This window comes from Rhipicephalus microplus, chromosome 1 (assembly GCF_043290135.1).
Source record: "Rhipicephalus microplus isolate Deutch F79 chromosome 1, USDA_Rmic, whole genome shotgun sequence".
Classification (NCBI taxonomy): Eukaryota; Metazoa; Arthropoda; class Arachnida; order Ixodida; family Ixodidae; genus Rhipicephalus; species Rhipicephalus microplus.
This window is the reverse complement of record NC_134700.1, coordinates 24,897,866-24,922,176: the sequence shown is the minus strand read 5'-3', so window position 1 is coordinate 24,922,176 and position 24,311 is coordinate 24,897,866. Positions and strand designations below refer to the sequence as shown.

The window sequence follows — 24,311 nt, the reverse complement described above, 5'->3', positions numbered from 1 at the left end:
CTGAGGCTTGTGAAGTGGTTTGATAAGATATGACGGAATGTGTCAAAGTTTGTCTGGGATGCAATGTCGTCAGGCAAACTATTACACAGACGGATAGCACGTGGAAGTGCGGACTGATTGTACGCGTTTGTTGAGCCGTATACACGGGAATAGCTAAGATGATTGTGTAGTCTACGTGAAGTGAGATATGGTTTTTGCAGACCAGTAACGGTGATTCGGGAAGAATGGGTAATTTTATGAACGAATGACAGCAAGGCAATGTCGCGACGAATGTTCAAGAGTGGGAGTGAAAGTTCCTGTTTGATTTGTGATATACTAGAATGCGGACTGTAGTTATTGGCAATGAAGCGGCTTGCTCTATTCTGGATTCTTTCCAATGAGTCAATTAGGTATTTTTGATGGGGAGACCAAATCGAACAGGCATATTCTAGTTGAGGGCGAACCAGTGTCAAGTAAGATAATTTGCGAATGCCTGATGGTGCAGCTTTCAAGTTACGTCTCAAGAAACCTAGTGATTTCGAGGCGCTGGCAGAGATTGCCGTAATGTGGTCGGACCAGGATAGATTAGGTGTCAGTATTACGCCCAAGTACCGATATTGTGTTGCAGTCGATAGAATGGAATGATTAATACTGTAAGAGAATTCGGATATGCTAGGTTTACGTGTGAACGACATTACTTTGCATTTTGAGACATTTAGTGTCATCAGCCATGCACTACACCAACCATTAATTACGTCGAGGTCGTTTTGGAGTGGCAGGTGATCTTCAGTGTTCTTGATTGGACGGTAAATAATGCAGTCGTCAGCAAACACCCTGATGCAAGAAGAGACATGTTGCGGAAGATCATTGATGAATATGAGGAAAAGTAATGGCGCGAGTACACTGCCCTGTGGTACACCTGAAGAAACGTCAGATAGGGAAGAAGACAAATTGTTAACTGTTGTGTATTGCTGACGATTCGACAGGAAATTGCGAAGCCATGATAATGTACGGGAGTCTAATTTCAGGGCGGAAAGTTTCAATATCAGGCGACAGTGTGCAACCCTGTCAAACGCCTTCGAATAGTCGAGGAACACGCAATCAGTTTGATAACTATTGTCCATATTTGCATGAAGCTCTGTGGTAAATTCAAACAACTGAGTCTCACACGAAAAGCCCTTTCTGAAACCATGCTGATTTTTGAAAAAGAAATGATTGGATTCCAGATGCCTGTAAATATGTGAAGCGATGATGTGTTCTAGAATTTTACAACAAATACACGTAAGGGAAATAGGACGGTAATTTTCGCATGAGGTTTTATTTCAACTTTTTTTATTTCCAGCTAAATTTTGGAAAGTCATAAACCCCTCCAGCGAAAACCAACACATCTCATTGCATGACTGCAACAACGTCCCTCTCACAGCTAGCCAGTGTCCAATAGCATTTAATTCCTTTTTCACTTCTGTCTTCACGAAAGAGAACAGTACCAACATACCCAACGTAGCTGAGTTCGATTACCAATTTATGGAACCAATAGATATTCAATTAGAAGGCATAATTACAGCCATAAATAATCTTAAGTTGTCGTCTTCATGCGGCGTGGATGGAATCAACTCAAAGGTGCTAAAGAATACGGTAACGGTCACAAGCAAAATATTACTTCATATATTCCGGCAGTCTCTCGAAACAGGCATGATACCGTCTGACTGGAAGCTGGCGAAAATAATTCCAATATTCAAAAGTGGAAATAAAACCTCATGCGAAAATTACCGTCCTATTTCCCTTACGTGTATTTGTTGTAAAATTCTAGAACACATCATCGCTTCACATATTTACAGGCATCTGATATAACAGACCATATGCATATCTTTGCTGCATCCACTTTGCCATTTCCTGCTAAGAATAAAAAATTATGTCCGTAAAGTATATGACTACAAAGCAATAACATCCAAATCAGATTTAGAAACATGGGACAGTGTTTATAGTGCCACTGCTACTGATGAAAAGCTTTATGCTTTTATAAATGGTCACATGGTCACATGAGCAGCTCTTGCACTATGGTGTCCGGTATTAGGAAAGTTCTAAAGAGAAACTATAGATTACCCAAGGCCCCTTAAAATCAATAAATCCTAAAAATAATCTACATAAAAAACTTAAGCTTAATTCTTATAGATTAGACTTGCAAATTAGATACAAATGTATAATAACGCCTAGAAATATAATTGAATATTGCGAAGACCGATCATTATTATTTACTAATAATTCGTGCCACTAATAATAATGCTAAAAGATGGAAAGTTTTGAACTCCGCAATGATTAACATAACACATCAAAGTACTACGATAGCTATTATTGATGATAGCACTGTCATAACAGATTCATATACACTGGCAGAAAAATTTAGTAGTTAATTCACTGACATTAAAAGAGAACTTACCTCAAAACAAGAACCTGCCAACTTTCAACAGAATGATGATTTACCTGTAATTGAGCTTCAAAGCAGCTCCTTTTATCTGCTACCTACTTATCCTACTGATGTCCGAAGTGTTGTACTTGCGTTAAACAATACAAATTTTGTAGGACATGATGACTTACCTGTAGCCCTGATGAAACACTCAGTGAATTTTATTGCAGTGCCCTTCGCTAACAAAACAAACATAGCGTTTTCCTTTGGTGTTTTTTAAACAGCTTTGAAAGTTGGCAAAGTAATACCGGTATTCAAAAACAACAACAAATTACTCTACTCGTCGAGAATTAGCGGCCCATTAGTTTGCTTTCACCTCTATCTAAGATATTCGAGAAATTACTTCTTAAGCAAATCTGCTTTTATTTCAAAACGAAGACTCTTATTAAGCACGCAATATGGCTGCCTTAAAGCCAAAAATACAGAAGTGGTCTCGCTTACCCTAACGAGAAAAAAAAATTAGGCAAAATATTGAAAATAAGCTCCTCACCATGGGCATATTTATTGACTTCACAAGAGGATTTGATGTTATTAATCACAAGCAACTGCTATCAGAGCTAGAGGGCTATGGTATTCAAGGCACTTCTCATAATCTGATAGAAAGCTATCTTACGAATAGGCCGCAGTATGTGTGCATCAATGGACGAATTTCTGATAAAAAACCCGTTAGCCAAAGTGTACCGCAGGGGTAAATATAACATACAGGAAGAAGGTGTCCTACGCACAGACGACACAAGTATCTTCATAGCGGCTAAGACTCAGAAAGATTTATACCAAAAAGCTAATCGTACTCTTAACAGGCTCTCTTACAGGTTACACGCAAATGAATTAAGTCCAAATCTTTATAAAAGTAATTTTATAATGTTCTTTGTCAAAAATACGCGTCACAGAAACAACAGAAAGGCAATTTTCAATGGAGTTTCTCTAAAAAAGTTAGTGAAACAAAATTCTTAAGCTTAGTCATTGAGAAACATCTGACGTGGCCCAGTCATGTGCGTGATGTACCTGGAAAGATTTACAAAGATATGCCAATATTTTAAAAGGTACAATATCTGTTTCCACTACGCACCATTCTGATTTTTCACCGTAGTTTTGTTGAATCACATGTGTCATATTGTATTTCAGTCTATGGTCTCGCATATCATACCACATTACAGCCTATTCAGGTAGCTCAAAAATACTGTTTTGCGAATAACTTGTTTTTACCGACAAACTGAATCCATATCATTTGCTTATTCCGTATTGAATATTTTACCGCTGCATCATAGCATTCTTTTGCGCATTGCTATTATTACGTACAAATTTCCAAGAAATATTATACACAGTTCGTCAGTTCAATTCCATCAAAACGTCACGCATTATCCAACACGTTCCTCCTCGTTAACGCTGTTAACAATATCACGAGCACACACAAACTATGAGGCCTTCTCTTTTAGAAATACTGCAGCCAGTCTTTGGAATACCCTTCTTACAGAAATCACTTCATCATACGTTCAGCATTTTTCTAGCTGACTGAGCCAGTGCTTCACTACAATTTCTAAAAAAAGCACACTTTTGTTTGCTTTCAAATTTTTATACCGTTCAGTCTTTTGTTGTTTTTTGTATTTATATTCTTTTCTTTTAAGATTTGAATAATGAAATAGTAGAAAGCTGTAAAAGGAAGACATTACAAAAAGAAACAAAGATTCTTAGAGTGCAAAAAAACAGTAAAATAATGACCAATATATTCACTATACCTTGATATTGGGAGCCAACCAAACAGCTGTGCGTGAGAAACCCAATTAATTTGGGATGTATGTCTCATACTTACTGACATTTTGAAAATTACTAACCGACTCCTCTCTTTTCCTTAAGTATTTGTTGAAGTGGGCCTTATGTCAAGATACGTTTAGTGTCTGGAATTAAATTGCAAACCGCATCAAATACATCTATGTGGCAATTTCCCAAAACGGAGGCAGCAAAATTTAGAACAGATTCTGTAGTTAAACTTGTCAAACGAAATAGCTTCGCAAGCGGAATAGCTAGAAGTCGTTTCCTAACTACTGTGTAGTTATGACATGAGATGAACTAATGTTCAATAGTTTTCGATTCTTCGCAGAACGGACAAAGAGGGGAGAGTTCCAGACCAGCTCTGTGTAAATAAAAATTTATTTGGGGAACACGGCGCCGGGGAACATTAGGCACCAAAGCTATTTTTAATAGGGAGCAGGCATCGGGGAACATTAGGGACCCAAGCTTTCAATATTAGCTTCTGGCAAAGGCTTCCCTCAAACATTGTCTTCCAGTAAGTCAGAAAAGCAACTCTCAGTCTAACGAACGCCATGGTGGCAAAACGATCTTCCACGGATTACTTGCATGAGCTATCTGGTATCGGCCTAGCTAGCAGACTACGTGCGAGCGCCTCGATTATGTAGTCGCGAACGACTAAAGTCTTTCAAATGAGCTGAGTGCCCAGAAAACGAGCTTTCATTACACCTTAACAATGCTAATACATCCAAAAACCGAGCTGTATCGCAGCTTCGACTGCAGCCGCTGCATTCGTTTGCGTGAGAGACGACGTGGCGGCATCTCTACTCCAGTTGCGGTGTCGGCCGGCAAGACGCCGCACTAGCATTGACGGCAGCTTCCCATTTAAATACGCTCCTTCGCCCGGGCACAGAAAAAATAGAGGAGGCGCTGGCCAAACTGGCCGGTGTTTAAAGGAGCGGCTCAGAGAGTACGCTCACGATACCTCTACAGTATCACACCACCACGGCATCTATTGCCTAGGTTGTGGCTGTTAAGTGGTATCGTTAAGTGTCATCGGAATCAGATGATATGCAAAATTTATAATGCCGAAAAAAATGACAAGACAGGGCAGAGTATGCGTCAGCAGACTTTTCATTGCGCTGTCAAAGAAAGAAAGATATTTTCTTCAGAACACTGGCACACGTGATGTTCATGGCACACCATCACGATGATTAAATGGTCTTTGGTGAATTTTGATTTCTTTGTTTTCTCGTTCCTCATAAATTTGTCTGATACTGTTCAAGTATATATTGCGCAGCTTCACCAAATAAAGATTGTAAGTCAGTGCCGCTGCCTGTCTCCATCTTTTTCTAGTCTTCAGTTTTTGGCGCTCTTTTTATGTGAATAATGTCGTAACAAATCGCGCCCAAGCAACCATTTTAGCTGTTTAAATACATGTTTTTATCTATGTGCCAATAAAATAAACTTCATTTCAACTTGCCACCACCGGAGATATTTCACGCTATTTTGCACGGAGATACTGCACGGAGATATTGCACTCAGAAGACATGCATCCCGTATCAACCCGCAAATTCCTTGAAGCTATGGAAAAATGTATGCTTATAAGGCATAACCAAATTCTAGCTCCTACACGTCTCCACTAGTTCCTCTTTCCGCGTGATTTTTAGCCCTTTGATGAGTTTCTCACAACTTTTCGAAGTCAAACTCACTGGGCGCCTGGCTTTCTGAAATCTGCTCACTTGATGTGAAAAAGTACCATTCATTGTATGCATACACATGACCCCGCTAGAGCGGAACGTAGGCCTGGCCCACAAATGGCATACTTTCCCACTTTGGAGTGGTCAGCTGCAGTTTGGCAGAACGTGGGAAACACTGTCAGCACACATGACCATACAAAACAAAATGGTCATATGTATCGGTATAGCACAAACGTTGAACGTGTCTTAATAGAAATAGCGCTTATACTGTAGTGATACATGCGGGCTTGTAAAATTTCTGATGACGTGTCGCTGCTATATCACCGTTTGACGTGGACGTAGCCACGTTGACGCCTAGCGACAGGTTACAGCATGACGACTACCACCCATGAAGATGATATAATCATTGGGGTAACGGAAGTGTTTTAAAATAAAACCTGAACGGAATGTATCGAACAAACAGTAAACATATTTGCAAGATGTTTCGGCGCGCGAACAAAGGAAAAAGGACAGGGTAGACAGAAATAGCGCTCTTTCTGCCTACCCTGTCCTTTTTCCTTTGATCGCGCACTGAAACATATTGCAAATATGACTACGCACCAACTAGCCCAAGCTTCCACTCTTGTGAGATACAGTAAACACATCTACTTGATCTGCGCGTCTTCAAAAATCGCCAGTTATAGAGAAAAACCGCACGGTGTGCAGGCCTGAAACCTACGCCAGCGCTCACGCATTCTGCGCTTCAGCAACGCAGGACGCAGAGGTTCGTTGCTTGAGCCACGAACGCGCTCAGTATCGCTCCATCAAGGCACGACAATCACCTGTCGACATCGTTGCCTTGCTGCAGTTTTATTAGATGCGAAGCTTCTTATGGTCAAGCTCAGTCCGGTAAGCAGCGTGACCACCGCTACTGCATATGCGCGTTCCCTCTGCTTCTCTCTTCTCTTTGCACTCCTCTCTTGCATCATAGGCAGCATCTGCTACCCAACACTCGCTCCACCCTCTCTCCTCTATGAATTCCTCCCCGCGGCATTTACAGGCCCATTGCGCATGCTTGCCTCCTCCCTTCCTCTCCTACGCTTCCCTATATCTCTCCTCGCAACGGCGAAGCAGGCAGCGTCTGCTAGTGTACGTTTGCTTTTCAGTGTCTCTCCTCTAGGCATCCCTCCCCGCGGCCCCTTTTTCTTACGTTTTACCCCTCTCTCTCGTCTCGGCTGGCCAAGTGCACGCAGGCCACGTGAGCTAGTATTCGCCCCGAGATCGAGCGGAGTTACCGCCAAGTGGGCACTGGCCGAGCGCATCTAGTGTGGACTGCTCCCGGCATCGTCTGCTTTCCACATAGGCAGGCACGTGCGCGTACGTCATACTCGTGCTCAAAGGGCGGTTTGTCGCACTTTGTCAGCGCAAGAGTAACTGCTTGCACGTTTGCCTAGCACTGTCTACTGAAGCATTTGGCCTTACTCGCCTGTGTATGTACCGCAATAAGATGAGGTCGAGCCCTTGGCGAAAGTAATGTATATCGTCGTCATAGCCCCTCTTCGCCAGGATCATGTCGGTGTAGATAACGCTTTTTAACTGAAGCCCATCGTAAAGTGCATTTGGTTTCGCCCCAAACATGAGGAAGAATAAATATTGTGTGAAAGCAGTGTTTCAACGAAGTAGGGATGAGCTAAAGTTTTGCATTGTTGTCAGGTGTCTACTTAAAAAAAAAATTCTCGCGTTCTTGCTTATCGGTTATGTGACGAGCCTTAATTCTGCACGAGATAACCTAGTATTGTACGATCCTAGTCCCAGGACACTGCTATAGTAAAATTCTCACACTTCGGTACTTCAATTACCGTGCGCAATTGTAGCATTGGGCGATATATTTATACAGACAGAACCGTGTTCTTATCAAAGGTGAACCATTGGCCGAAGTCTGCCCTGTTAGAATAGAAACGAGACAATTAGAAAACTCCAACCGAAATTTGTATTCAAAAAACCAACGTTTCGAAGCCAGACCAAGCGTTGATCCAAGCGCTGCAATAGAATTTTCGTTTGGGGTTTTCTAATTGCCTCAACCTTGTTCTTAGACTTGGGTTCACTTAAAATAGGCCAGATTGTCCAAACTATTCCAGACAGCGTGCCTCACGTGTGTCGTGTAATTGCAAGAAAAACGTCACCTTTTTTTTTTCACATTATCTTGAGCGCTTTTGTGGCGTTGTGCTAGCCATTCGCTTGTAAAAAAAAACTTCGTTCCATCAATTAATCAAATCTTTCTACCAGTTTTATGCAGATAATCAATATAAGAAAGCTGCGGGCTTAACTATTACCTTTTTATACTGTTATAGGAGTAAGAACAAGCACGCTTAAGCGCTGAAAGTCACGCAGCTTTCTTGAATAAACTTATCGACTGCCCTACGTTTATTTGATGAAGAAATAAATAAGACGAAAAGGCGGAATAAGTAATCGCTGTTTTTGGGGTATCGAATTTCTTCCTTTTTATTGAGGGGGGTGAGGGGGTTGACATTCATGACCAGCGCGCATAAAGGATGAATTCAGTCATGCTCAGGAGCACATAGTACACGGGACACTACCTCAACACCTAAAATAAAAATACAAGATACGTGACACACTGTAGTGAGAAAGTGAGACAGTCGCCAAGCGCGAACATCCCTTTTAATGGCAGACTGCGTTTCTGCCACAAGCAAAAGTAACGTTAGGTGAGCTTCTCGCATCCATTAAGAAATTAATGGCACATTTGTTACGACTGGGCAGCCGTCAAGGAATTAATTCTCCGACAGTCGGCTCACAGGGCTCAGAAAACGCGCCGTTGCGTGCATTGGCACGCCGCCGGCCGCCTATCGACACTAGCACGGTGACGGAGCTGCCCCCTATAAACCGATCTTGGTGCGAATAGGCCCGCTTCGCCTCTCTCTCCTCTTAGCATCCCTCGCCGTGGCGTTTACACCTTCAATGCGCATGCTGTTCCCTCCTCCTCCTACGCTACCCCCTCTATCACCTCGCAACGCTGACGCAGGCAGAGTCTGCTAGCATACGCTCGCTCACCTCTCTCACCTCTAGGCATCCCTCCAAGCGGCGCTTACACCCCCGACTGCGCATGCGCACTTACTCCTCCTCCTCTCATACGCTCCCCCTTCTCACGCCTCACAACGCCGATGCAGACAGCGTGTGCTAGCGAGTTTCTTGATTGAAAACGCTGACTGTTCGCGCTGCACAACCGTACACTGTAGAGTTACTGTATGACCTATTCCATGTTTGTAAACACAGTAGGTGCCGAGTGACGTCATGGCGCGTTGGCTCCACCCAGTCATCCCAGCTGAAGGCGCGCCACAGGCCTCCATGATGACGCGACGACGAGCATAGCAAGTGCACAAGCTGCCTTCGAGAACAGCGCATCAGGACGCCTTTTGTATGTTTACAAGCGACGGCCGCAACAAAGGAAGTTGCATGCGGCTGTAGAGGAGTTCTCAAACGAACATATGAGCTATGTTGACGTGTGGCTGTAGCTTTGAGAACCTCTTAAAAACATATCAGGTACTTTACCGGCGGATATGTAGCTCATTTACGAAAAGGCATCGTCCTTGTGGCAGCCCACGTCATACATGCACATTTTAAATTGTACTAATGGAAGAACAGACCCAGTTCGACAAGAGACTCTAGGGTACAATATGCAAATGCGCGGTGTAAAAAATGTGATCATGAATCGTTGTGGTAAATCCCCGCATATAACAAATGTGCTGGAGAAGTCATTCATGCAAATGACAAGAGTGACTTTGGCGGCTCTTTCATCCGCGAAATACGCTTGCGATAATGTTTCAACACCAAGAGGGAGACAATACGGTGACGTAACTGTAGTGTCCGCAGCTCAATTCGTACGCTGAAGCCAACGCCGCGAAATGCGTATGAACCATGGAGATATTTGGAAAGTTTTCCGTGTGATGGCTTTCTGTGAACTCGCACAGACGTGAACATCTCGTGAAGCGCACCACCACCAGAACAGCGCTCCAGATACACTTGTGTCAGGTGTGTCCTCGCCGCCCCATATAATCGAAAAAAGATAGTCCAAGTCATACTTTCGTTCGCTACTATTTCAATTCGCCGTACTCACGCAGAAAAAAAACACATGCTCGATCGGTGGGTTGATGACCGAGTGACACCATTCGTTCACGCGAGTATAACGATATCGTTTTGACGTATCGAAGATTTTGCAGTTATATCGATTTCAGTCGTGAAAAATGCTTCGCATATTGCAATCCTACATTACGTGCTTGAGGTAAACGTGCTCGTTCGCCTCAAGAGCTTAATAAAAAATTGTGTAATTCCACGTCTTATTCCAACGTCTGAGAGAGCTAATCGTTTTTTCTGGGTAAGCTACTCCAAAACATCACCGACGAAGCGGCGTCAAAGAAAAGTTCTCGCGTTTCACAACCATGGCTGATCTCCGATGTTTTTCGCCAAGAGTAAAGTGAAAAAAGAAAGAGAAAGTCGTGCCCCATCTTTCTAGTGCCTTCCAAGGCAAATCACCGTGAAAGCTCGTTCGTACACCATTTTTTGCTTCTTTGCACGACCACAAACAGCGCAAGCACCAGCGAAAACACAGCTGCAACAGCTTTAGGTGCAGCAGCTTTTGCCTACCAAGAGAAACCATGGATGGATGGATGGATATGGCTGTACCCTTTAGACCGGGCGGTGGCTAGCGCCACCAAGCCGTAATACTTAATGAACCAAAAACTATATTTTTTTCCTTTAAATAGTGAGGTTGGGGATTAGTACTTTGCAGTGAAGGGTTTATAATTCACTTGTGCCTTGACTTTAGCCACCAATCAGATAACCTCCTTCTAGTTAAGTCTACTCGTTTAAAGTCTATTTAGCCCTCCTGGTCCCTAAACCCCAGTGCTTTGAAAAACTCTGTGCCATCATCTTGAACTATAGGGTGAAGCCCTTTACAGAACATTATCAAGTGTTCGGCAGCTTCTTCTTCCTCTCCACACGCACGGCATACCGTGTCTACCCCTTCGTATTTGGCCCGATATTTTTTGGTTCGTAATACTCCAGTCCTGGCCTCAAACAGTAGAAACGACCCCGAGTATAATCATAGATCTTTTCCTTGGCAATTTCCTGCTTAAAGTTCGATAGATCTCTGGTGCGGACTTCTTAATCATGCCATTTCTCCACATATCGGTCTCAGGTTCCTTCACCTTATTCTTATCAGGTAATTCTTTTTGGTTTGGCCCCCTTCTCTTTTTCAAGTATTTACCAGTCAATGTTCTGGTTCGCTTCCTCCATTTTGTATCAACAATTTTCATGTACAAGTAGCTGAATACCTTCCTGGCGCAACGCTCCTCCCCCATTTCTCTCAATCGCTTCTCAAATGTCATCTTGCTGCTAGCTTCCCTGCCCTGAAATGATGTCCATCCCTTATCACATTGTACTCCCTGATTTGGTGTATTGCCGTGAGCTCCTAAGGGAAGCCTACCTACTGCACGTTGCTTGATTTCTAATCTTGCTTGAACTACTGATCTCATTCACAAGACTGCGTTGCTGAACGTCAAACCAGGAACCATGACCCCTTTCCATATTCCTTTCACAACATCATAGCTATTATAATTCCACAGTGCCCTGTTTTTCATTACCGCTGCATTCCTGTTATCTTTAGTCGTCACGTATGTTTCGTGTTCCCTTAGGTACTCGGCCCCATTGCTTATCCATGCGCCCAGATATTTGTATTTATTTGTTAACTATAGCCTGTATTCTAAGCTCACTACCTTCATTGTCATTAAAAATCATGACTGCTGATTTTTCCTTACTGAATCTGAAACCTAACCTATCTCCCTCTTTACCGCAGATGTCCACCAATATCTGCAAATATTCCTTGATGTCGGCCATTAGCACTATATCATCTGCGTTCAATGTTCAATGAGCGTGTTCAATGAGTTTTCCTTGTTTGACGAAAGAGAGGGTGAAGCCCAGTCCAATTCCCTATAATTTGACCTCTAATCCTTTAGGTTCATCATGAATAATAAGGGTGACAGGGCACACCCCTCCCTACGCCACCGTTTTACCTCTGCAGGCTTGGAGACCTGTTTTTCCCACTTTATAATTACCTTGTTACTTTTATAGATATACTTTAAAAGATTAGTGACTACATCTTCCACGCCTAGTGTGTCCAATATTCCCCACATTTCCTCTTGAACCACGCTATCGTACGCTCACTTGATATCCAAAAATGCTAGCCACAGGGGCCTGTGTTCCTCTTCTGCTATTTCGATGCACTGCATCAGTGAAAACAAATTGTCTTCAAACCTCCTGTGTTTCCGAAACCCATTCTGTAGTTTCCCCAAGCACCCCCTCATCCTCTATCCATGCCTGCAGTCTTTCCTTTACAATCTGCATCGCCAGCCTGTAGACCACTGATGTCACTGTTACAGGACGGTAGTTTATGTCAGCTTTGTCCCCCTTTCCTTTATAGATCATGCTCATCCTGCTAAGTTTCCACCCATCGGCAACTTCTCCATCGATTATTATTTTGTTCACTTCCTCTCTCAAAGCCTGCTTAGACTTCGGACCTAATTTCTTTATCAGCATAATTGGAATTCCATCTGGGCTTGTTGATGTACTACATGGAACCGTTTTCTCAGCTCTTTCCCACTCTTTTTGTGAAAAAGGAGCTATTGCGCAACTTGATTCATCCTTGTATATTGTGGTGCATAAAGCACTTCTTTGTTGAAACTTTTCTGTCACCCTTGTTCTTATATATTCAATAGCTTAGTCTCCTTCTAGCCTAGCCCCTTGGGCTGTAGTTAAAAACCTCTGCTCTAGGCTCGTCTCATTTCTTAGGGAGTTTAGACTGTTCCAAAATTTCGCAGCTGCCTTCCTATCTTCTTTATGTACTTCTGCCAGCCACTGAGCTCCCTTTCTTCTAATCTTTTCATTGATCAGAAGGGACGCATCTTTTCTACAGCTTAGAAAGATTTCCCATTTTCTTTCAACATCATTTGTCGGTTGACCCCGCTGCTTAGCATGTCTGTGTTCTCTAGAGGCTTCCTGACGTTTTGCTATGGCTCTCTTAACTTTCTCATCCCACCAACTTTTGGGTTTGTGTCTTCTTTTCCGGCGTGACTTGTCACGTGCCTTAGCAAGCTCTAGCTCAAACAGTCTAATTAAATTCGCGTATGTCCACACTGTTTCATTATCCTCAGTGATTACTTTCTCAATTTGGCTATTTCAATTTGCCTTTTTGAATAAAAATTTTCTTGTAGTTGCTCATCTGTGTCCTTCCCACCTTCACTGCTCTTCCAAAACTTAGCTTGGTACGTTTGTGATCACTACCCAGACTTCTGGAGCCACCTTCATCTATGTGCATTCCCCTGAGCTTATCATACATCATATGTGACGTCAGAGCGTAATCTATCGTCGACTGCAGCCTTCCTACCTCCCACGTTATTTGCCCTTCACACTTCTCGGTGCTTTTGCAAATGATGAAATCAAGCCTTTCACACATATCCATGATCATTTTGCCTGTCGGGTTGGTATACCCATCTATATCTTCTATGTGCGCATTCATGTCTCCTAGTATAATTATCTCGCACTCTCCTCCTAACTCCTGAATGTCATTTGATAAACACTTTACTATTGCCTGCTTTTCCTCTCTGGCCTCTGCTCCCGTTTACAAGTACACGAAGCCAAGAAGTGTCACTTTCCCTGCCACTTTCCCTTTCAGCCATAAATGTTCCTTGCACTCCTGCTTGACCCTTTGCCAGTCTGTACTTTTATGAATGAATGCCCCAATACCACCCCCCTTTCTGCTGCCTTCTGTTCTATTACAATATTCCCATGCGTAGTCTGCATTTTTAGGAGGTTGTTCCATGTCCCTGAGATGTGTTTCTACAAAACCGTATACCATCGGCCTCTCCTCCCTTAGTTATTCTTCTATCTCTTTTCACTTCAGCGTGTTCCTACTACCCTGCATGTTAATATACCCTATGTCCGAATTGGCTCGGCGCTAGTGGCTACGTTTATTTCTGCCCTTGACTCTACCTATCATAGATACTGGTGCCACTTTGGAATCGTATCTGTCCATACCACCTGTCAAACAGTCTCCCTGGTTGTTTTCCCTGTTACTAGCTATACTGCACCCCGAAGGGACCGCTTGCCCCTCAAAAAAGCTACTGCGTGTCCTGCAAGTTACCAACCCACCTCATGACCTCGCCGCCCATTGAAGTGAATTCTGTCTTGTGAAAAACCGCCACACCTATACACCTCACTGTTTATTTCCACCACCTCATAGCCTTTCTCTCGACTCATCCGCCATATCTCTTGGTTTGCGTTGACAACCGCTCTTTGCAGGTTGCCATCACGCACCGGTACCTCCGGTATCGTGCATATCACTACCTGTACTCGAGGAGAAGTGGCGCGCATGTCACCGACGCCTTTCGCCAGTGTGGTTGCTAGTCCTGCTGTATCTTCATTTAAGACATCGTTGAAACCATCTGAAATCATCACGAGGTTTCGTCTATCAGCTGTAGTTTTGAGTTTTGCGCTCGCTTGCTTCATGACTCCTTCCAGCTTGCGTCCTGGGAACGCCCCTACTGCAACCCTCTTGTCACCTCTTACCCTCTTTTTCATGGCTTCTGTGCATTGATTTAAATTCGAGTCCCCGGCGGTTATCACCTGCTGTGACTTTTCATCTGGAGCGTCCTGCACCTGGGGGTTACTTGCACCTGTGACGCCGGCTGCTTTGTCTCCTTCCAGCCCCACCAATTCTTCACTGAAGCTGGGCCTTGCGACAATTGAACCGGCTGCACCTGTTTTTTTCCGAACTTGCTTGCTCTTCCTTCTCCGCTGTTCTGGTTGCCGGTTCCCTACTGTTCTATCGGTAGGTCGCTTCTTTGTTCAGCTTCGCTAGCGCTTTCTCGGCGGAATTCATTCTTTCTCCCATTGCCCTCGTTTTCTCTTGCTCTGTCACCAACGCAGTCTCGAGCTCTGTGATTCTCATCAGCAAGTCACTATGGACAACTATCATTTTCTCCATTTTTTCCTCGACCTCACATTGTCTACACTTCGCGTCAGCCTCTTCTTCATCCGCTTCTATTATTGGGTCCACTTTCAAACCCACCCTACATCCTGAACACTTTACAGTCTTTTCAATCATGTCTTTTTAATCACTTCTGTTTCGTTTTCTTATAAAGTTTTCTGTGCCGTTTTTCTGTGCTTTTGTTTTTTGTCTTTGTTTTTCTCTTACTCTTGTTCTGCTCTTTGTGCCGTATGGTTTTTATCACACGGTTACTGTCTCCTTTATACGTTTTCGTGCTCTGCGCAATAGACTCAGTTGGAAGTTAGCGCTCGTGTCTTTCGTGTCCTTCTTGTCTCTGTGTCGTCGTTTTGTTCTCGCGCTATAACTATCTTCATGGTTGCATGCGTTTTACTAACCATGCGGCGTGAAAAACGCAAGAAGGTACGTCATGATGTTGACGGATGGCCAGCCGATATGTCACTGAAGTGTCAATGGCTTCCTGGTCTTCTTATGTATGCTGTGGACAAGTAGGGCGGTAGGATCCAGTCAGTGATGTAGTCCAACGGTACCAGCACGCACGCTCCGATGTCTGGCTTTCTTGCACAGGTTTGGCTGAGCAGCTTTGACGTGATAGTATGAGACAATCACCCCACCATGGTGATCTTGTGGCTAAGGTACTCGGCTGCTCACTCGCAAGTGGCGGCATCGAATCCTGGCTGCGGCGGCTGCATTTCTCATGGAGACGGAAATGTCGTAGGCCCGTGTGCTCAGATTTGGGTGCACGTAAAGAACCCAAAGTGGTCGAAACTTCCGGATTCCTGCCCTGCGACGTCTCTCATAATCATATGGTGGTTTTTAGACGTTAAACAACACATGTCAATAATTCAGTATGCGACAATTGGCCAGGTGCTCCAGCTGACGCGGCCGTTTCTATAGAAGCAGGATCTGCGTGAAAAACCTTGGAGAGTTTCTTTGCACCTAAACAGATCGGGGTCACGTGACCTACAGTTCACCGTCACATATGAAGGCATTGAAAAAGCGATTGGCTTCAACTGGCTATGCTTTGCCAAGCGACATTGAACTGAAGTGACAATAAAAAGAGAAAAAAGAAACGTCATTGCGAGACTCCCCCATAGGAGAGACGAAAGCAGGCGGAGAAGGCGCGTTTTGTTGCCTCCATTACGCTTCCATGCTGCGCACCCTGTCGGATTAATGAGCCCGCCAAATGGAGGCCGCGTGATCGAAGTTACTCCTCTGTGTCACTCACAGACTTGTCATTTGTCATTGTGTAGGTATGAAGGTAATGAGTTTTATCGAGGGGAGTGCGAAGTGTTTTGTGTATGGGGAGCCTAAATAAACGGCTTTCATGTAGGTGCCCTGAGGTGTGGCGTGGCGTTATTTGCTGATACGGCTGTTAGCGCCATAGCCTTTGCATCAAAGGAATCTACTGCAATCTACATGTGTACAGCCCGCAGTCTTCGCAATGGTGATTCGGTTGCATCGTGGCGTAAGAAGCTTCTAATGTTTTAAGTAACCAGTGAGTCGTCGACAACAACAGCAATCAAGAAACTTGAGTTAGTACACCATATAGATGGTATACTAACTCAACAGGCAAAGTGATCATGAATATGTGTGAAAGGCACGATTTGATCATTTGCAACAGTACTGAGAAGTGTGAAGGGCAATTAACACGAGAAGTGGGAAGGCTGCAGTCAAGTATACATTACGCACTGATGTCACATAGGATGTATGGTAAGCTCGGGGGAATGCATATACATGAAGGTGGCTCCAGAAATCTGGGTAGTGTTCACAAACGTATCAAGCTAAGTTTAGGAAGAGCAGTGAAAGTGGGAAGGAGACACGATGAGCAGCTACAGGAAAATTTTTATTCAGAAAAGCAAATTGAAATAGCCACTATAAAAATTGAGAAAGTAAACACTGAGGATAATAAAACAGTGTCGACATACACGAATATAATAAGACTGTTTGAGCTAGAGCTTGCTAAATCACGTGACAAGTCACGCCGGCAAAGAAGACACAAACCCAAGAGTTGGTGGAATGAGGAAGTTAAGAGAGCCATAGCAAAACGTCAGGAAGCCTCTACGAAACAAAGACATGCTAAGCAGCGGGGTGAACCGACAGATGATGTTGAAAGAAAATGGGAAACTTTTCTGGCTGTAGAAGGGATGCATCTATTCCGATGATTGAAATGATTAGAAGAAAGGAAGCTCAGTGGTTGGCAGAAGTACATAAAAAAGATAGAAAGGCATCTGCGAAATTTTGGAACATTCTAAACTCCCTAAGAAATAAGGCGAGCCTAGAGCAGAGGTTTATACCCACCGCTCAAGGTGCTAGGCTAGAAGGGGATGAAGCTAATGAATATATAAGAGCAAGGGCGACAGAAAAATTTCAACAAAGAAGTGCTTTATGCACCACAATAGACAATGATGAATCAAGTGGCGCAATGACTCCATTTTCACAACGAGAGTGGGAAGAAGCTGAGAAAAGTGTTCCTAGTAGTACATCAACAGGCCCAGATGGCATTCCAATTATGCTGATAAAGACATTGGGTACGAAGTCTAAGCAGACTTTGAGAGAAGCAGTGAGCAAAGCAATAATCGATGAAGTCTCCAGTGGATGGAAACTTAGCAGGATGAGGCTGATCTATAAGGGAAAGGGGGAGAAAGCTGACATAAACAACTACCGTCCTATAACAGCGACATCAGTGGTCTACAGGCAGGTGATGCAGATTATAAAGGAAAGACTGCAGGCATGGATAAAGGATGAGGGGGTGGTGGAGGAACTGCAGAATGGGTTTTGGAAACACAGGAGATTGGAAGACAATTTGTTCTCACTGACGCAGTGCATCGAAATAGCAGAAAAGAAACACAGGCCCCTGTGGCTAGCATTTTTGGATATCAAGGAAGCGTACGATAGCGTGGTTCAAGAGGAATTGTGGGGGGAATACTGGACAATCTAGGCGTGGAAGATGGAGTCAATAATCTTTAGAGGATATCTATAAAGGTAACAAGGTAACTATAAAGTGGGAAAAACAGGCATCCAAGCCTGCAGAGGTAAAACGGGGGCTTAGGCAAGGGTGTCCTCTGTAACTCTTATTATTCATAATGTACCTACAAGGATTAGAGGCCAAATTAGAGGGATGTGGACTGGGCTTCAACCTCTCCTTTGTCAAACAGAGAAAACTCTTTGAACAGGCACTACCAGCATTGATGTACGCAGACGATATAGTGCTAATTGCCGACAACAAGGAAGATTTGGAGAGATTGTGGACCTCTGCGGTAATGCAGAAGATAGGTTAGATTTCAGATTCAGTAAGGAAAAATCAGCAGTCATCATTCTTAATGACAATGAAGGTAGTGAGCTTAGAATACAGGAGGTCACGCTAGAGATAACAGATAAATACAAATATCTGGGCGCATGGATAAGCAATGGGGCCGAGTACCTAAGGGAACACGAAACATACGTGACGACTAAAGATAACAGGAATGCAGCGGTAATGAAAAACAGGGCACTGTGGAGTTACAATAGCTATGATGTTGTGAAAGGAATATGGAAAGGGGTCATGGTTCCTGGTCTGACGTTCAGCAACGCAGTCTTGTGAATGAGATCAGTAGTTCAAGCAAGATTAGAAATCAAGCAACGTGCAGTAGGTAGGCTTGCCTTAGGAGCTCACGGCAATACACCAAATCAGGGAGTACAATGTGATAAGGGATGGACATCATTTGAGGGCAGGGAAGTTAGCAGCAAGATAAAATTTGAGAATACATTGAGAAAAATGAGGGAGCATTTGGCTAGGAAGGTATATGGGAGGAAGGCTATGAAGGAAGCAAGGCTAGGAAGACTGTCGATACAAAATGGAGGAAGCGAACCAGAACATTGACTGGCAAATACTTAGAAAACAGCAGGGGGCCAAGCACAAAAGAATTATTGGTTAAGAAGAAGGTGAAGAAAGATGAGACCGATATGTGGAGAATCGGCATGATTAAGAAGTCCGAACTAGAGATCTATCAAACAGCACCGCATGAAAGGGGGGGGCTATAGACAACTTCCCGCGACCCCCCTTTCATGCGGTGCTCATTATGTCGGAACGACCGGAAGGTGTCTGAACGATCGGCTTAGAGAATACGCTAACAATGTTAGAAGAGAGAAAGATGGTTTTCTTGCTCTGCACTGCACTGAGTGCAATTCCGCGCCTCTTTTCAAGGACACAGCGACGCTGTACAAACACAGAGATGAGCGCACCCGAGTCATTGTTGACATATTTCTTATTCCAAAACCTGAAAAGGATAAAATGCTCCACAAACTTCACCCCACATCGTTTGACATCATGCCTAGGCAAGCTTTTTGAGATGGTTGTGCACAGCAGGCTCTCTGAATGTATAGAAAGTGAGAATTATCTGTTTCATAACATGTATAAATTCAGACAGCATTTATCTACGCAGGATATATTCCTCCGAATAAACGATGAAGGGATTCGGAATGTAACCACTGAAGGGGAGAACGTTGTCGCAGCGCTGAATTGGAGGCAGGCGTTCGATACAATCTCTCATTGACTTGTGCTGGAAGAACTTCAATCATTGAATTGTGGTGCTCGAACATTTTGCTATATCAAATCATTTCTTTGCAACCGCACAGCAACCATTGGCACGGAGATTATACGCTAGCAAAAATTTTCAATGCCAAATAGAGGCACACCGCAAGGCGCAGTCCTTTCTCCACTCCTCTTTAATACAGCGATGAATCGAACAGCAAAGCAGCTGGAGCGAATTCCCGACCCCCAATTCGCTCTCTATGCCGATGATATCACTCTGTGGGTCAATAAAGGCTCAGTGGGGAAGAATAAGCATACTTTACGAGAAGCGACCGACACCGTCCAGCCGTTTGCTGAGGATAATGGAATGACAAGTGCACCAGATAATTCAGAATTTATCCACGTTCATGGCAGAAATTATAGAAACAAATCAGCCATACACTTAAGCATAGGAGATCAAACGCTGCCGGAGAGACAAACGATGAGAATATTAGGTTTATGGCTGCAAAACAACAAAAGAGCAAGTTATACATCAAAATGCTGAAAGGTACAGTGAAGAACATCGCTCGAACGATTCACAGAATAACAAGAAGGGGCAAAGGGCTAAACGAAGGAGAAACTCTACGCTTGGTACAAGCCTTCATCCTTAGTAGAGTCACATACGGACTACCATCTCAGGATCGCAAAGCAACGGAAATTAAAGAGATTGACTTGATAATACGGGCAGCGTGCAAAGCTTCCTTAGGGATACCGCCTAATTCACTTAATGACAAAGTGGAAGCGCTTGGTGTGTTCACTTTTGAAGAGCTTGCGGCAACACTTCTCTTGCAAAAGGAACGACTATGCCTTACAAAGGTAGGCAGAGAAACCCTCACTCGCTTGGGATACCCCACTAGACCACAATACTGCCGGGAGAACATTACTACCTTGGTTAGGGAACATGCCAACACATAACCATCTGCCCATTCCGCGAAACATGAGTAAGTTGTACCACGGGGCAAGCAGACAAGGTAGAGCTTGCCAGCTTCAGAGACAGTTTGGTGAAAGCCATGAAGTAGAACACACCGATGCCGGTAAATCGATCAAGAGCTGCGTTATAGTAGCAGTTCAATCAATGCCTCATACTGCTAAAACTGTCGTAGCATGAATTGAAAGAACCTGTACAGCGACGGCGGAGGCGGCGGCAATTGCGCTAGCTATTCGAACTATAGAGGCAGAGAACGCCTCCGCATAGTCTTGTCTGATTCCCAGGAAGCCTGCAGAATGTTTCTCCGTGGTGCCTTGAAAATACTAGGTGACAGGCTGATACATGACCATGCTAAATTTGGTACTCAGGTCACGAGGGTATCTCGGGTAATGCGCTGGCGCACAGTTTCGCTCGTGATTTGAGCAACTAAGTGAACAACAACAATGATAATCAGTATGCACCTTGCACTGCTAGCGATATACTCGAGCTTCAACACAAGGCAAGAAAGCGGTATGTCCTACTGCACAAATGGCTTAAAGTTGACAAAACTTGCCAGCTAAGACAAATTCAGGTTAACACTTATCTACATTTGGAAAGGTGGCATTACATAAACCCGAATGCACATGTAAATCAATGTCCGTGGTGCGAGTCACAACCGACGTTGCAACACGTCACAAGGGACTGCCGGCACAAGCCTATGGAGGTTCAGTCGCCTCTGATAATCACGCTACTGGGGGAGCCTTGGGAAGCCATCCTCGCCCGACCTGACCTGAATACCCAAAAGGGTCTCCTGGATCAAGCCTGGTGAGCTGCAGCGGCCACTGGTGTCCTGGAATGGGGAAACCACCCTTGACATTCGCCCATCCCTTTTTGTTTCCTGTTTTTGATAAATAAAAACGTTGCATCATCATGTCTTGCGCAACGCTCCGATGAACGCCAGCGTCAATGCCGCCGCCAGTGTAGGCGTTAGCGCCCGCTGCTTCGCATGCAAGCATGGTCTCCTTTAGCGGGAGATGGTGCAACTTTTTCTTATTCATTTGTAAGCATTAGTTTTCCAACGTCATATCTATGACGGAAATACGTCATTGAAGTCTTGGTGAACCCCAGCATCTGTGATAGAAAACGTTATGAAGTCTTGGTGTACTGCGACATCCGTGACAAAAATACGTCGCTGAAGTCTTGGTTAAACGCGGCATTGAACACTTTCGTGCTAAAGAAGCATCCCTGCAGATACTACAATTTATTTTTATTATGTCGCACCGCAGTTGCCTTGGCCTTCAAAAACCTTTAAAAAAAGTGAACCACCTGCCTAGCGTTAACGAGAAAAATGATCGACTGATCAGAATGCATTGAGTGTCGTCCCTAAAAAGGCCCTGTTCAAAGCTTCGTTCAGGAGCCTGACAGCGCCTGTCTTGTGCTCCTTTTCCTATAATTTCAAGTGCTGTTCAACACCATAAACCAGCACTAACTTATCCGCATTGCATAAACACTTTTGCCACGAGATAGCGTGACTCTGTAGGGTATGTTAAGGTCGATGAAACAAGTTTCAAAGTTAGCGACACCTTTCTTTTTCCTCCGCACCTACGTTCCTGGAGCGCCCCCTAGAAGGTTCAAAACTTTCATCAAAAAGCGAATGTTTGGGTTCAGTTGCTATGATAAATAGATGCGAATGAAACAAAATAGGACGAAATGAGTCGTAGAATAAGCGGTTACCTTTATGAACATAGACGGTACAACACAAGAGCAAGCGGGATGTGTGTTACTTAACTGGCATTGTTGTGCAGTTTTATAATTTACACCACTAGCCATGGCGTCTCGCGTCGTTCATCGTAGTTCGTCCAGTTCTCCGAATGTGTCTTGTTCGTGCTTTGACACAGTAAATGCGCTTCTTGCTGGATCCTGTCAGTGGCCACAGGGCTCGACATTGAACAAGTGTATAAAGCCGGCTTGCGCACATGCAAAACAAAACTACGGCATACTGGTACGATCGCTTGACTAGCAGCCCTGCGATGATGGGTTTCTTTTTAAATTTGCCCATTTAGACAATTGTGATGCCAGGTGATTCTGATGTGCCGCTCGGACTTCTTGAAAAGTGAGAGTTCTACTGGTTAGGTGTCTCGAAGGAGCGCGTTTCGGCTCATGGGTGAACTGGTCAAGCGTAAAATGTTTCTGAAGGAGCGTTGATTAATTCCTGCAGCTGCTCTGTGTACGTGCATATGCACACAAGTATTTTTACCAACTGGCGTGCACTAGGCGTGCATTGGACGGGTGCCTGCAGCGTTTAAATAAAAACCGACAAATAAACTCGCTTCGCAGATCCGCGTGGACGTATGCTGACGGAGTTACACGACAGCGTTCGCGTGAAACATTTCATAGCTATACTTCACGGCGTGCTTCATTTCGGATAGCACAAGGTAAGTTAAATAGAGCGAAACCGTTTTCTGTTGTTTTACGGCAACGCAGCATTGTTGAAAAACACGGATTTTGCATTTAACGAGCACAGCGAAACAATCGTGGTCGACTTGGAACACACTGAAACACTCCTCCTCTTCAGTTTATGTCCTTGCTACGATTTTATCTTTGGTCATGGTAAGAATCCGGCTGGAGCCATATGTGCATGCGTACTCGTTTTGAACGTTTTGCATAAGAATAACTAACACCACCAGCCACTTGCAAGATCACGTGCAAGGAAAGCACCAATTACAGACGTGGATGATAGAGAAAAAGAGGAGTAATCGAGAGAGTGAGGAGGACGGCTCGAGAACAATGAGTGACGCTACCTTGGAAACTTGTTCCATCTAGGGACCTTAGGGTATGGTCACGCCCCTGAGGAGCAAGCGCGACAAGCAAACACAATCTTGTGAAACTGGATTTAGTGGAGCCTGGTCGCACCTCATACTTGACGTCCTTGGCTTGTAGCGAGAGTCCGAATTCCCATGCGATGTCGACCTCGACTCGGTATCCGCTAGAGTGCTTGATTTCGACAACATTCGGAGCAGCAAAGATAGGAAGGGCACTGGTGATGGAGTCGTCCGCCTGCAGAGAGTCATAAGCCGCCAAGTCCAGGTCTAAGCCCACTTGAGTGTGAGCAAAGACGCCATATGGCGAGAGCGCGATGACCTTCACTTCCGAGGCCTGCTTGAGTTGGCTGCGGCGTACAGTTGCGTTTAGGTACTGTGTCTGCGTTTGGGGACGAGAAGAAAAGTGAGCGCTGTAGGGCAACTACATAAAATATGAATCTAACAATGCAGCTTTATGAGTGAAGAGTAGAGCCTCCAAAGAGGTCCAGTTTAAAATGGAGCTGCTGCAAGTGATCAGGCTCGCCGAATTGTTATTCTGCTACACGTGGGCTCATCACATTGGTCAATCATGCATTTCAGCAGTCATCAAGAGAGATGAAACGTACTAATCCAGTAATGTATTTCAATGAGTAATATGTTCTCTGTAGTGATTTGAGAGTACAAACCTTCAAACCTCCATCGAAATGCATCGGCAATAGTTGTAACTATGTGGGATTGCGAAATAATTCCTAATTACATTGTCGCTTGTGTTCTGCTTTGACTACTCGTGTAGGAAGTCTATCCTCGTGGACTAGTGACAGTGTGTGCCAATTTCGGTTCCCAATGTGCTGATTCATCCTTCATCAATTCCAGAAAGCTAAGGTTTGTTTAAGATTCCAATAAGACTTTTTTGCAGGCTAATTGGTTAAATCACTGAACGAGTAACGTCCTGCAGAAGCACGAAAGAAGATTCTTGCTGTCCTTTTCTTCTTCCTTCCTTCGTGCTTGCGCAGCACGCCACCCACCTAATGGGTGATGGGGCCAGACTATAAATAAACTGGTCACTAGTTTTACCAGCTCATGTAAAAGAGATAATTTGAGGCACAC

The 24,311-nt window shown here is 44.2% G+C and overlaps 1 protein-coding gene across 18 annotated transcripts in view; it reads right to left on the bottom strand.

Annotated features, from left to right (window-relative positions):
* Positions 1-24,311, bottom strand: part of LOC119178120 (uncharacterized) — a 647,314-nt gene that overhangs the window by 493,696 nt on the left and 129,307 nt on the right. For 16 of the 18 annotated variants that reach the window (XR_012894641.1, XR_012894638.1, XR_012894639.1 and 13 more), the window contains one exon: positions 23,317-23,604. The exons of 1 other annotated variant lie outside the window; for it this stretch is intronic. Coding sequence is in view for 11 of the 17 variants with exons in the window: in XM_075891185.1 (XP_075747300.1) it covers positions 23,317-23,604 (288 nt within the window). In the remaining 6 variants the exon portion in view is untranslated. The remainder of the gene's footprint in view (positions 1-23,316; positions 23,605-24,311) is intronic. One more of the 18 variants, XM_075891203.1, reaches the window with a different exon arrangement.